Here is a 13,446-nt window from a genome sequence, read left to right on the forward strand (position 1 = left end):
CACACAGACAAAATGTAACAGACAAAAGAAAAGATGGCACAGATATAGTCAGAAGCAACACAATTAAAATTCAACCAGAGGTAAAATAAAAAAAATGTACAAGTGCACCAAATACTTGTGACGCCATGACAATCACTGGTCATCTAAAATGTTACTGGAGTAAAATGTAATTAGCCATAAGTTGGCAAAAGGTTTCATCTGCCACATTATAAAAATGAAACAACCCGTGTCTGAGAAACTTTGGAAGTTTTTCAGAAACTTTTTTTCATAGCGTTCAAACCAAACTTAAACAAAAGATGAGTTAAAAGGAAATAAAAAATACAGAATAAGCATAGACATGTTTTCTTGGGTCAAATGTATATAACTATAGGCACCAGTGCAGAACGTGCTCTACAATTGGCAAGGATTAGCCAAAGAGGTCTTACTTTACGTGCCCAATTGTATTAAGGGACCCGGAATGGCTGATGGCATTGGAATTTAAGGGTCGATGCTAAAAAAAAAAAAAAAAAAAAAAAAAAAAGTTTACAAAAACAGTTTGGGCAAAGTGGGAGTATAGGGAAAAGCTTACCTAATGAGCCAGAGACTGACATTGTTCCTTCACTGAAGACTATGTCCAGATTCTGTCAAATCAGTCCTAAAAGGTAGTTAAATTGGAAGTTTGGTAGGTAAGCCCAGTCGTAAGGGAGGCAATTCCAACACGTGAGCCCAGTCTTGACCAAGGCAAGTTTAAGAGGTGAGGCCAGTCGTGAGGTGAGGCCAATCGTGAGGTAAGCCCAGTTGTGAGAGTCAAGCACGTGAATCAATGATCCAAGTGTTAGATGGACAGGCCAAAACCTATGACACTCTTTACAGTAAGTGGGTCGAATACTACAGGTTGGTAAATGATTTCTTATTCCGAGAACCCTTGGTAACCTAACCTTGTTCTACTTCCACTCTCAAGGGAGTCTTTGTTCTTCTCCCAATCCTGAAGAAGCTTAGTCTTGGTTCTCCTCCCAGTCCTGAGGGAAATTAGTCTTATTCCACTCCGAGTCCTAAGGGAGCGTAGTGTTACAGTCCTGAGAGAGCTTAGTCTTGCCTGCTCCTGGTTCAGCAGGAGCTAATCTTATGTTCTACCCCCAGTCCTGTGGGAGAAGAGTTCTGATGTGCTCCCAGCTCTGTGGGAGATGAGCTCTGTTCTGCTCCCAACCCTTTGGGAGGTAAGTTCTATTCCACCCCCAGCCTTGTGAGAGGTAAGTCCTGTTCTCCTCCCACTATTGAAGTAGATAGGTATGGTTCCACCTCCAGACTTGTGGGAGGTTTTGATCTACCTCCTAGACTTGTGGGAGTTAATTTCTGTTCTGAAGAAGGTTCTGCTCTACAGTAGGTACACCCAGGTCTCTGGGGGGTAAGTTAAGTACTAGTGCAGGTGATTCCAGGAGTTGGATTGGCCTACAGATGTTTCTCTGATGCTGCACTGTCCCCTTCCTCTCTTACTCTGAGCTGAGCTCTTCCAGGCAGGATGTTTTGCTCAGACACGTTATAGGAGCTGGGTCATTCTGAGAAACTTGAACACTAACAGCCAGACAGCGAGGAGTAGGAGGAGGAAGCTTTTCTGTGATGACAGATTAACATCGCTTACATCTCAGGAAGGGAAGTATTTTTAGAGCAGATTACAAGCTGTAATAACAGTCGCCGAGTCATTGCACTGTGTCGCTTTTATAAGTCACGTCACACACCTGTTTAACATAAGTGTCACCTGATTCATATTTCACAACATTCAGCTACATTGTCAACATGACTTTTTCCTGAGTCAGGGAAGCTGTATGAATAGGACAAGATCAAGATCAGGGAGCATGGTGGAGAGCAAAGGACCAAAGGGGTGTTGGGGGGGGGGGGGGGAGCAAAGGACAAAATAGAGGGCAGGAAACCAAAATAGAGGGCACAGGACAAGATTGAGGGCATTTGGCAAAGTGGAGGGTATGGGACAGGATGGGGAACACAAGACAGATGCTATGGATCAAGATGAAGAGCGCAGATGTCAGGACTTGGATCACCTGCTGGTGGCACTGTGGTTCCCAGAGCTGAAGGCCACAGTTTTGGTGGCCACCAGCAGGTGTCTTCCAGCAGCCAGCAGATTCCAGTAACTAGGATCTACCTGATGCTGACTGCTGGGAGAGACCCGCTGGTGGTCACCAGAATGGTGCCCTTCAGCTCTGGGAACCACAGTGCCACCAGTAGGTGATCCAGATCCTGGGGGCAACTGGGAAAATGGGGTTATGGGGGGGGGGACAAAGAAGGTATAGGGCAGTGACGGCGAACCTTGGCACCCCAGATGTTTTGGAACTACATTTTCCATGATGCTCAACTACACTGCAGCGTGCATGAGCATCTTTGGAAATGTAGTTCCAAAACATCTGGGGTGCCAAGGTTCACCATCACTGGCATAGGACAAACTTTTAAAATAACTGTAAACCACGCAAGTAGTGCACATGTGTTGTGCTGAAGTGCAAAAACGTAATTCATCATACACATAAATTCTTGAATTTTTATGAAGTGCAAATAGTGAAAAAAAAAATTAAACAACAATATGTGAAAAATTAGTGTCTATACAAAGATACAGTATATGGTCAAAAGTATTGACACCTGCCTTTACACGCACATGAACTTTAATGGCATCCCAGTCTTAGTCCATAGGGTTCAATATTGAGTTGGCCCACCCTTTGCAGCTATAACATCTTCAACTATTCTGGGAAGGCTGTCCACAAGGTTTAGGAGTGTCTATGGGAATGTTTTACCATTCCTCCAGAAGCATGTTTGTGAGGTCAGGCACTGATGTTGGACAAGAAGTCCTGGCTTGCAGTCTTCGCTCTAATTCATCCCAAAGGTGCTCTATTAAGTTGAGGTCAGGACCCTGTGCAGGCCAGTCAAGTTCCTTCACCCCAAACTCGCTCATCCATGTCTTTATGGACCTTGCTTTGTGCACTGGCCCCTTCCTGTTCCGACATGACTGCGCACCATTGCACAAAGCAAGGTACATAAAGACATGGATGAGCGAGTTTGGGGTGGAGGAACTTAACTGACCTGCACAGAGTCCTGACCTCAACCCAATAGAACAGCTATGGGATGAATTAGAGTGCAGACTGTGAGCCAGGCCTTTCGTCCAACATCAGTGCCTGACCTCACAAATGCGCTTCTGGAAGAATGGTCAAACATTCCCATAGACACACTCCTAAACCTTGTGGACAGCCTTCCCAGAAGAGCAGAAGCTGGTATAGCTGCAAAGGGTGGGCTAACTAAATCTTGAACTCTACGGACCAAGACTGGCATGCCAATAAAGTTCATGTGCATGTAAAGGCAGCAGTCCCAATACTTTTGACAATATAGTGTATTTTAAAAGTCCCAAAGCCAAAAGAAAGTCCCCTTTAAATATGCATGGATTCAAATCCTTCGGTATTCCAAAATGGTGCAAACATAAATTCACCACAAGAAAACAGCTACCACTATATTTAATCTAGAAGGGTTTTATAGGTTTTGTAGATGTGGACCCTGTAGAAGCACACAGAGGGCTCCTAGGAAAAGGACATCTTTAACCTCTCCAATCCATAAAGAGTACCCCATTAAACCATTCATAACATGCGTTACTAGACATGTCACCTATGTCCTGGAATGTACATGTGGCTACCAGTACGCAGGCAGGACCTCCAGGACATTAACTACTAGAGTTAGTGAACATATAACAAATATCCATAGTGGATTTTCTCAACATAGTGTGTTCATCCATTTCAGGATTGTACACAACCAAGATCCAGCTGGTCTATCATTTTATGCCATTGACACCATCAACAGACTCTGGAGGGGTGCCAACATGATCCAGAAAATATCGAAGAATGAAACGAAATGGATCTTTGAATTACAAACTTTGACACCACTAGAGCTAAATGTAGAATGCGATTTAAATTGCTTCATTACAGATTATTAATTTTAGAGGTCACCTTTATTTATTTTATCAATATTACATTTTCCTCCATGTAATTAATATTTTTTCTGTTTTAGTAAATATATACCACGAATCACCATTATTCAAATGTAAAGTTTTTTATGTATGACTAGTTATTTTATTTCCACATCTACTCCTATTAACCTTGTTTTATTATCCAATTTCTAAATATTTTATCCAACCTTGTGAGTGTTCATATGGGTCACCTACTCACCCAACTCATCTATTTAACACCATATGTCACATTTTAATATTCAATATTTTATCATTAATTTTCACTTGGCAAATTGTCCCACAACATCTACCTTTATTTTTTCACTTTTATGTAATATTATATCACTCCACTGGATGGCCTCTAATGTGGTCGAGCAAGAGCTCATTTACTGCCTATGACCAGCAGAGGGCCTTGTATTTTTTCAATATCCCACTCGTCCTATCTTCACTCATTTTTTTTTAAATTTAATTTTTACTTTTTTTCTCCATATGGACGTACATATATATAAAATCTTCATTTGTAGATATCAATGTTATCTAGACATTGTTTAACCACTTACCAACCCGGCCAATTCTGACACTTCGCTCCTACATGTAAAAATCATAATTTTTTTGCTAGAAAATTACACAGAAACCCCCAAACTATATATATATATATATATATATATATAAATATAGAATATACATAAATATAGAATATACATAAATATAATAATATATATATATATATATATATATATATATATATATATATATATATATATATATATACACAGAGGGATCGTAGAGAATACAATGGCGGTCATTGCAACTTTTTACCTCGCACGGCATTTGCGCAGCAATTTTTCAAGCGAGTTTTTTTGGAAAGCAAAGTTTCATGCTTTTAAAAAAAAAAAAAAAAAAAAAACAGTAAAGTTAACCCAATTTTTTTGCATAATGTGAAAGATGAAGTTGCGCCGAGGAAATAGAAACCTAACATGTCACGCTTCAAAATTGCACGCGCTCGTGGAAGGGCACCAAACTTCGGTAATCCCCATAGGCGATGATTTAAAATTTTTTACTGGTTACCTGTTTTGAGTTACAGATGAGGTCTAGGGCTACACACGGGGACAGGGGCACTTTAACAATTTTTTTTTTTTATTATTAAATTTTACTTTGACATTAAAAAAAAAAAAAAATTTTGATCACTTTTATTCCTATGACAAGGAATGTAAACATCCCTTGTCATAGGAATATGGCATGATCGGACCTCTTTACAGTGAGATGTGGGGTCTTATTGACCCCATATCTCACCTCTAGGCTGGGAAGCCAAAAAAAAAAAAATGGATCACGGCTTCCCAACCAAGGCGGCGCCATTTTTTTGAATGCAGAGGCTGGGCGTGACATCATAATATCGCGCCCGGCCTCCGACGATCAGAGAGACTCCGGCGACCATCTGGTCCGCCGGAAATCTCTATGGTGGACATCCGGGGCTGGCGGATCCGTTGTCAGACTCAGCGATCTCAGCGGTGAGTCGGTAGAAGCACAGGAGGGCGGCGGGGGGGGGGGGGGGGGGGCGACACACACGTCCCCTCTCGCTGCGCGTAAGAACGATCAAGCGACTGATCCACCGCTATGATCATCCTTATGGTGTAGGGTATCGCCGGCTGAAAACGGAAATATCTGAATGATGCCTCTAGCTGCAGGCATCATTCATTCATACCCCCACAAACCTAGGACGTCCCACGGTCGGCAAGTGGTTAATAAAATTTGTACGCTCCCTGAGTATGCAGCATGGTGTTTACATTGAACCAACCAGATTTGTAGTAAGGGTATAAATGCCCACAACAAACATGGCGAATTGACCACTTCCTGATGATGGCTTTGTGATAGTCCGAAACGTTGCAGGTTACACTGCGTCTCTTCCGCCCATACAAAACTGACCTATGTGGGGCACCCAGTGTGAACAGCATCGCACAGGAGAAGTCAATTTAAGCACAAGCACTTTATTTCATTACCTAATGGGACTTTATTAACCCTTTGCGTGTTCTGCAGGTTTTACATGAATTTGATCAACCCTAAGCACAGCAAACTGTTTTTACATTCCTACTTTGCTTCTTTACCATTTGCTTATTAGCGAGTTTTTTTTACTGCAAGCTGGAGTTTGATTATTAGTTCTTTTTATCCAAAGGCACCGAGGTTTATATTTCTCTGTTATAATCCACCACAACCAAGAATAATAAAGCTGGGGGCTTTCCAGACCACAGTGACCCCCCCCCCTTATTCAGGGTAGTCAACAAAGGCTCCAATATTATGCATCAGCATTAAGGGGCACCATTGGTCACCAGGGTGGACATCAGGACCCAACGCCAGACAGACTCCTCCAAATCTCTGATAGCTCAAATTCATGTAGGAATAAACATATATACGCTCCTCATAGTGTAATGTGTTAAAATATACGTTTTATTCAGTTAAAATCTTACTTACATCTGCAAACAATGCACATTGTACAAGAAATCACTCAGCTGGAAGTTGGATAATAATTCCAGTTAACTTCTGGTACGCGATGACGCCGCTAGGAGGGCCAGGGCGGAATAAAATCTGAAACAATGTGAAAAATTAGTGTCCCTACAAAGATATATTAAGTGCCCCAAAGCCAGTACGCGATGACGCCACTAGGAGGCCCGGGGGCGGAGCCTGCTAGTGACATCATCACGTACCGGCTTTGGGGCGCTGAATATATATCTTTGTTAGGACACTAATTTTTCACATATTGTTATTACTTATTCACTATTTGAACTTCATAAAAATATATAAAAAAAAGTATTTGTGTATGATGGATTAAGTTTTTGCACTTCTGTTAAAAAAAAATACGTTTTTGCACTTCAGCGCAACACATGTGATTTACATAGGACAAAACTTGACTGGGCCAAGATAAGATGGTGACCAGAAGGACGTGAAAAGCATGGGAAGAGATGAAAATGTACAGGAAAAAAAAAACAAAGCATAGAACAACATGAGAACTATTAGACAAGATGGGAAAGTATGGAACAGGAAGGGAAGCATAAGACAAGATGGAGAGCAGGAAGACCGAAAACAAATCAAAAAAAAAAAAAAAAAAAAAGGGGGGCTATGGGATAAGATTGGAGGCACTGGACAAAAAAAAAAACAAACTATGGAGTGAGCAGGACAAATAGAGGGGCCCAGGGGAAAATGTGGGTTATAAAGACAGAAATGGAGGTCATAGGACAAACTGCTGGGCACAACATAAGATGGGAAACCAGAAGGACACGATGGAAGGAATGGGAAAAGATGGACAGTACAGAACAAAAACAGAGCACAGAACAAAATGTGATAAAGATGGGATAGCAGAGGATAAAGTGGAGTTTATGGAACAGGATGAAAATCATACGACAAGATGGACGCTTTAGGGCAAGAGGACGAGCTTAGGGACAAAGGCGCTTATGGATAAGATGGGAAGCACTGGCCAAGTTGAAGGGCACAGGATGAAAAAGGAAACAAAGAGCACAGGACGGAGTACAGGAAAAAAAAAAAAAGGGGTTGTGGGACAAAAATGGACGGCATAGGACAATTTGGCCGGGACGTGATAAGATGGAGTCCAGAGGGATGAGATGGAAAGCACAGGAAAATATGGAGCGTACAGAACAAAAACGGGACTATGAGACAAGATGAGGAAGCACAGGATAAAGGGGGCTGTATGGCTCAGAATGGGAAGCATGAGACAAGGATGAAGCGCAGGAGGACAAAAGAGGCTATGGGATAAGATGGCAAGCACTGGGCAAGATGTGATGGGCACAGGACAGAAAAGGAAGCTATGGAGAATGTAGGACAAAAAGGGGGGCACAAGGGGAAAATGGGGGTTATAGGACAAGAATAGAACAAATAGGACAAACTTGTAGGCATAGGATAAGATGGTGGCCAGAGGGATAAGAAAAGCCGGAAAGTAAAGCAGAAAAAAACTGGATTACACAATAAAATGGGGGCTTTTAGATAGGATTCGAAGCACAGGATAAAGTGTAATGTATAGAACAAGATGGGATGGAAGTACACGAGAAGATAGATGTTATGAAACGAGATGAACAGCAGAGGACAAAAAAGGAGGCCATGGGATAAGATGGAAAGCACTGGACAGGATGAAGAGCACACGCAATAAGGAAGCTATGGAGATCACAGGACAAAATGGGGACCACAGGGGAAAATGGAGGTTATAGGACAAGAAAGGAGGGCATAGGACAAACTGGTTGGGACAAAATGAGATTAAGGCCAGGGGAACAAGGTGGAAGGTACGGGAGAAGATGGAGAGTACAGAACAAAAACGGGGGCTATGAGACAAGATGGAGAGTATGGGATAAAGTGGAGTGTATGGAATAGGATGGGGGAGCCCAGGACAGGATGGATGCTATGGGATAAAAAGGGAGAAAATACCAGACTATGGGATGAGATTAGAAACGCTGGACAAGATGAGGAGAACAGGACAAAAGGGAAGCTATGGCGAGAACAAGACAAAATAAAGAAGGGGTGCAGGGGAAAATGAGGGTTATAGGACAATAATGGAGGGTTTAATACAAACCGGTGGGAACAGCAAAAGATGGAGGCCAGAGGGAAAAAATAGAAGGCACAGAAAAAGATGAAGCGTACGGAACAAAATGGGGGGCTAAGAGAAAAGATGAGGAGCACATGAAAGTGACGTATATGGAAAAGAATGGGAAGGACAGGATGGACGCTGTGGGACAAGATGGAGAACACCAGACAAAATCAGAGGCAGGTCATGCCATAAGATAAGAAGCACTGGACAGAATGAGGAGCACAGGAGACTGTGGGAAATGATAGCAGAAGGGGATAAAAAGGAGAACAAGTGCTCAAATGAGGAACTCACATGTTACGTAAAGTCAAAAACAGTAAATGAAATACCAGAAATGAAGAACAAGACCGAGGCCCGAGGACAAGATGGGGGTGAAAAAGACAAGATGGCGAGCACTGGACAAGACAGAACCATATGTGTCGTGAAAGACAAAATGGAGAGCAGAGGGCATATGACTGATGACCATTCACCACTTAAAATGTGTGAGATAGAATTAGATAGTACATAACAGCAAGCGTGGCATGAACTGTGCCCATAGGGCAACCAGGATAGTAAGCCACGGGACAACATACTCTCAAGTGCTCTGGAAAGGAAGCAGACCAGCCTGTACAGTGGACAAACTCTAGTGATACGTAGACGGGAGGGTTGAATACACATCACCTAATTGTTACATCATTAGCCCACACAAGAACGAAGGTGCCAAGTAAAGGAGAGCATGCATTAGCCTTTTGTCAAAACAACAGGACTGACAGCTGGTCCCTCCAACCTACGGAACATTTCAAAGTACAATTTCCTGCAGCAAAACTAACAGCGTTCGCCTCTTGACTGACTGATGGAAAAGATAAAGTGATGGCTTGCTGGTGAGCTACAGAAATTTGTCAAAAAATTTTGGTCAACCCAATTTGCACCATACTTGATGCCTTCTCCTTTCCCTTCAAAATGGATCAGTCTATCCCTATCCATGCTTCATTCTGGGACTCGTTACTTATCTTACCACCTCTGCTGCAAGCCAGTTCCAGGCGTCAACTACTGCAAAATTGCACAATGCAGCACGGGATTCCCTTTTCCAAGTCCTTAATCTTCTCGCAAGGCATTCATTATTGTTAAACTTATTGCCTGACCTTGGCTTCATGGAAAGGAGAGGAGGCAAAGTCAGGGAGCCGTCCCACGCCCCTGCATCAAGTGCCAGGTATTTGCACAATCATGCAGCATCATCGATTATACAAAGCAGGGGTTGCAGGCAATGCCCCCACAAGGTGCAGAGAGGTACAAGTCACTTTACCTTATAGCCGGGGGGGTGTACAGGTGACAACCTTAAGAGCTCTGTAGGTCCTGGCGTGAAGAAGGACGGTCCTGCAAAAGTCTGAAGATCCAGTTACCCTCAAGCTTGCTGTCCCGATTCCGACGGGGGAACTCCTTGCTGGGATCAGATTTCAGCTGGAAAATAAATTTATTGTTATTTATCTAGCTAGCAGCACTTTGCGTAGTCCTTGGACCGGTGTCAAGGTGGTCCCTAATAAGGCAACTTTACAGGAGTGGAGAGGAGTGGTGGACCAGCCCTGGGTGTACACCGCACTCTGCCTATCATGAATCCAGCGGGGAACGCTTAGGATATTAAGACGCAGAAGTCTCAGGCACTTCCTGAACACTGCTGTACAAACCACCAACATGTTTTTTGTTGTCCTGGTTTACGTTTTAAAGGGACAACGTTCTAAAATGTTCTTCACCTGGAAAGCTGGCTGTGTAACTCTACACCGGGTCATAGCTGAAGGACAATAGCTGCCGGCTCTTTAAGTTTAAGGCAAAACATTAAGGTTGGTTATACATTATACAATTTTCCTTTAGGCTACTTTCACACTGAGGCGCTTTACAGGCGATACAGCGCTAAAAAACGCCTGCATAGCGCCTGCAAAGAGCCTCTCCTGTGTCTCCAGTGTGAAAGTCCGAGGGCTTTAACACTGGAGCGGTGCGCTGGCAGGACGGAAAAAAAAAAAAAAAAAGTCCTTCAAGCTGCATCTTTACAGCGCTTCCCATTGAAAACAACGGGGCAGCGCCGCAAACCCGCCGGCAAAGCGCCGCTGCAGCAACGCTTTGTGGGCAGCTTTAACCCTTTTTCGGCCGCTAGCAGGGGTTAAAAAAACCCCGCTAGTGGCCGAAAATCGCAGCTAAATCGTCAGTAAAGCGGCGCTAGATATAACGCCGCTTTACCGTCGACGCCCACAAAGCTCCAGTCTGAAAGCGGCCTTAGATTTACCAAACTCATTTAATATGAGGTCAAACCTAAACACTCAATTCGTTATGCAACAAGCAGGCCCTTCTACTACATAGTTGAAGGTAAATCTAAAAGGAAATTGAATAAGAAAATTGTATCATTTATGGCCAGTTTAAGACTGGGTTCATTTTTTTTGCATTCCCATGCAGTGTTAACCCTTTTTTTTTTAAATGCACTTTAGGTAGCACTGATGGGCACTGATGAGGCGGCACTGATGGTCACTGATGAGGCGGCACTGATGAGGCGGCAATGATAGGCAAAGATTGGCAGCACTGGTGGGCACTGTTGGGGCTGCACTGATGATCAGTGCCCCGATTATTGATGTAGATGTCCCCTGTGCGGATTGTCGCTTATCGGTTCTCCTTTCCTCACGGGCTGTCAGTGTGAGGAGAGGATTGCCGATAACTGGCATATCCTGTTTTGCACTGATCAGCTGTGATTGGCTCTTTACCCCGATTTATTATCCGCTGTGTCCAGAGGAGACAGCGATCACAGATCACTGCCGATGCGCGCTGCAGGGGGTTCGCGGAAAACGCGATCACGGGAGGATGTCATATGACGCCCTCCGGCAATGTGCAACCATACATGGTTAGAAAATTGTTCGAAAAAAAAGTTGTATTTGATAAAGATCTGTTATACGTGCACGCGATAATGCCACCATTGTATAAAAATATTTCTCTCCAATTGTCAACATATTATCGATCGTTAACAGCATAAATGGTACATTTTGCATCTATGGACTTGTACTTCCTGGGTTAGGTTACAACATGCACATGTGCTGGAGGTTTTTTTTCAAACTGTTTCTGGCTCGCAGTCCCCGTCCCAATTCATCCCAAAGGTCTTCTATGTGGTTGAGGTCAGGACTCTGCAGGACAGTCAAGTTCCTCCACCCCAAACTCGCTCATCCATGTCTTTATTGACCTTGCTTTGTGTACGGGTCCAAACCATTTGGTGGAGGGGGGATTATGGTGTAGGGGTTCTCAGGGGTTGGGCTTGGCCCCTTAGTTCCAGTGAAGGGAACTCTTAAGGCATCAGCATACCAAGACATTTTGAACAGTTTGGGGATGGCCCGATCCTGTTCCAACATGACTGCGCACCAGTGCACAAAGCAAGGTCCAAAAAGACATGGATGAGTGAGTTTGGGGTGGAGGAACTTAACTGGCCTGCATAGACTCCTGACCTCAACCCAATAGAACTCCTTTGGGATGAATTAGAGTGGAGACTGTGAGCCAGGCCTTCTCATCCAACATCAGTGCCTGACCTCACAAATGCACTTCTGGAAGAATGGTCAAACATCCCCATAGACACACTCCTAAACCTTGTGGACGGCCTTCCCAGAAGAGATAAAGCTGTTATAGCTGCAATGGGCGGGGCCAACTCAATATTGAACCCTACGGACTAAGACTGGGATGCCATTAAAGCTCATGTGTGTGTAAAGGCAGGTGTCCCAATACTTTTGGTAAAATACTAATATTTTTTGCTTTGGCCATAGACAGATACCTTACTGATTTTGGCACGCAGACACCCATCCATTCTTTTGTGCATTTTCATTCCATTGGAACCTGGTGAAGCTTCTCTTTGAACCCTGCCAGTTGTCACAGAAAAGGCAAACCCAACACCATAAAAGTCTCTGTATGTGATAATGTCCAGAAGCTTTATGATCCCCCCTTGTAAAAGCCCAACTTAACCCAATCACCCCCCAATCACTGCGGGCAACGCCCAGGTTGCACAGATCGGTGGAAGTCTCAGGCTGTGCGTGTATGGGACGCTCTGAGCTGCGGCGGGGGTAGGATTCGGACTCCTCATATTCTCTGTATTGATTCCACTTCCTGCCTAATGGATCAGATGACATAAAGCTTTTAAATGTGTAATGGAGCCATTATCAGCGGCATATCCAGTGTAATGCGTCTCCCATTTCCCTCCTCGCCGCTCTAATGGCTTCCTCTCCAAGTTATACGGTTATTCGCCACTTTGCAGGCAGGCGGTCTCTGAGTGAGATCACGCACGCTTCCTCTTGTCAGCGCTGATTAAAGTGGACCTGTCAGTAACCTTGCAAGTCTGAATAAATTCCCGACCTGTCACAATACACAGGAACAGCATCACTTTCCAGAAGTGCTCCACCTTTTATCATTTAAGACCATCCTTGAGCTCCAATCAGTGACTTTGCTTGGGCTGAGGTGATGTCTTCAGTCTACTGTAGGCAAGGGGGAGCATTTCCTCAGTCTCCTCTCCCTCGGTGATTAGTCTGCAATATTGTAACTTTGCAGCAGGCAGGAGGAAGCTATTCCTCATCCCCCCCCCCCAGGGATCAGACTGTACATTGTAACTTTGTAGTAGGCAGGGGGAAGCATTTCCTCCCCCTCCACTCCCCTAGTGATCAGACTGCAATGTTGTAACTTTGTAGGCGAAGAGGCTGAAGCAGGGGGCTGATCTGTGTCAGGCATTTGGGTACACAGCCAAGAGCTGTACAGGCAGGGCCGGGATATGGGGCCAGGAAGGACAAGGTTCAGGAGGGGCAGTTGCCCTGGGAACTGAAGTTTATTATGAGGGTGGGGGGTGCCAAAAGGAGTTTTTGGGGGTGGGGATTTGTGTTGGAAGGGAAAACTTGGGGGGTGGCAGGGG

General features: G+C 44.1%; 1 protein-coding gene across 5 annotated transcripts in view; it reads right to left on the reverse strand.

Moving 5' to 3' along the window:
• AMPD3 (adenosine monophosphate deaminase 3) overlaps window positions 1-10,231 on the reverse strand; it is a 74,734-nt gene extending 64,503 nt beyond the window's left edge. The window contains exons 1-2 of one of the 5 annotated variants that reach the window (XM_073604089.1): window positions 10,084-10,231; window positions 9,835-9,989 (exon numbers count right to left, since the gene is read on the reverse strand). Coding sequence is in view for 2 of the 5 variants with exons in the window: in XM_073604087.1 (XP_073460188.1) it covers window positions 569-590 (22 nt within the window). In the remaining 3 variants the exon portion in view is untranslated. Of the gene's footprint in view, window positions 1-568; window positions 1,674-9,546; window positions 9,713-9,834 lie in introns of those variants that run through there. The other 4 variants (XM_073604088.1, XM_073604090.1, XM_073604087.1 and 1 more) reach the window with 4 other exon arrangements.
• Window positions 10,232-13,446: the final 3,215 nt, after the last annotated feature.

This window comes from Aquarana catesbeiana, linkage group LG11 (assembly GCF_042186555.1).
Source record: "Aquarana catesbeiana isolate 2022-GZ linkage group LG11, ASM4218655v1, whole genome shotgun sequence".
NCBI lineage: Eukaryota > Metazoa > Chordata > Amphibia > Anura > Ranidae > Aquarana > Aquarana catesbeiana.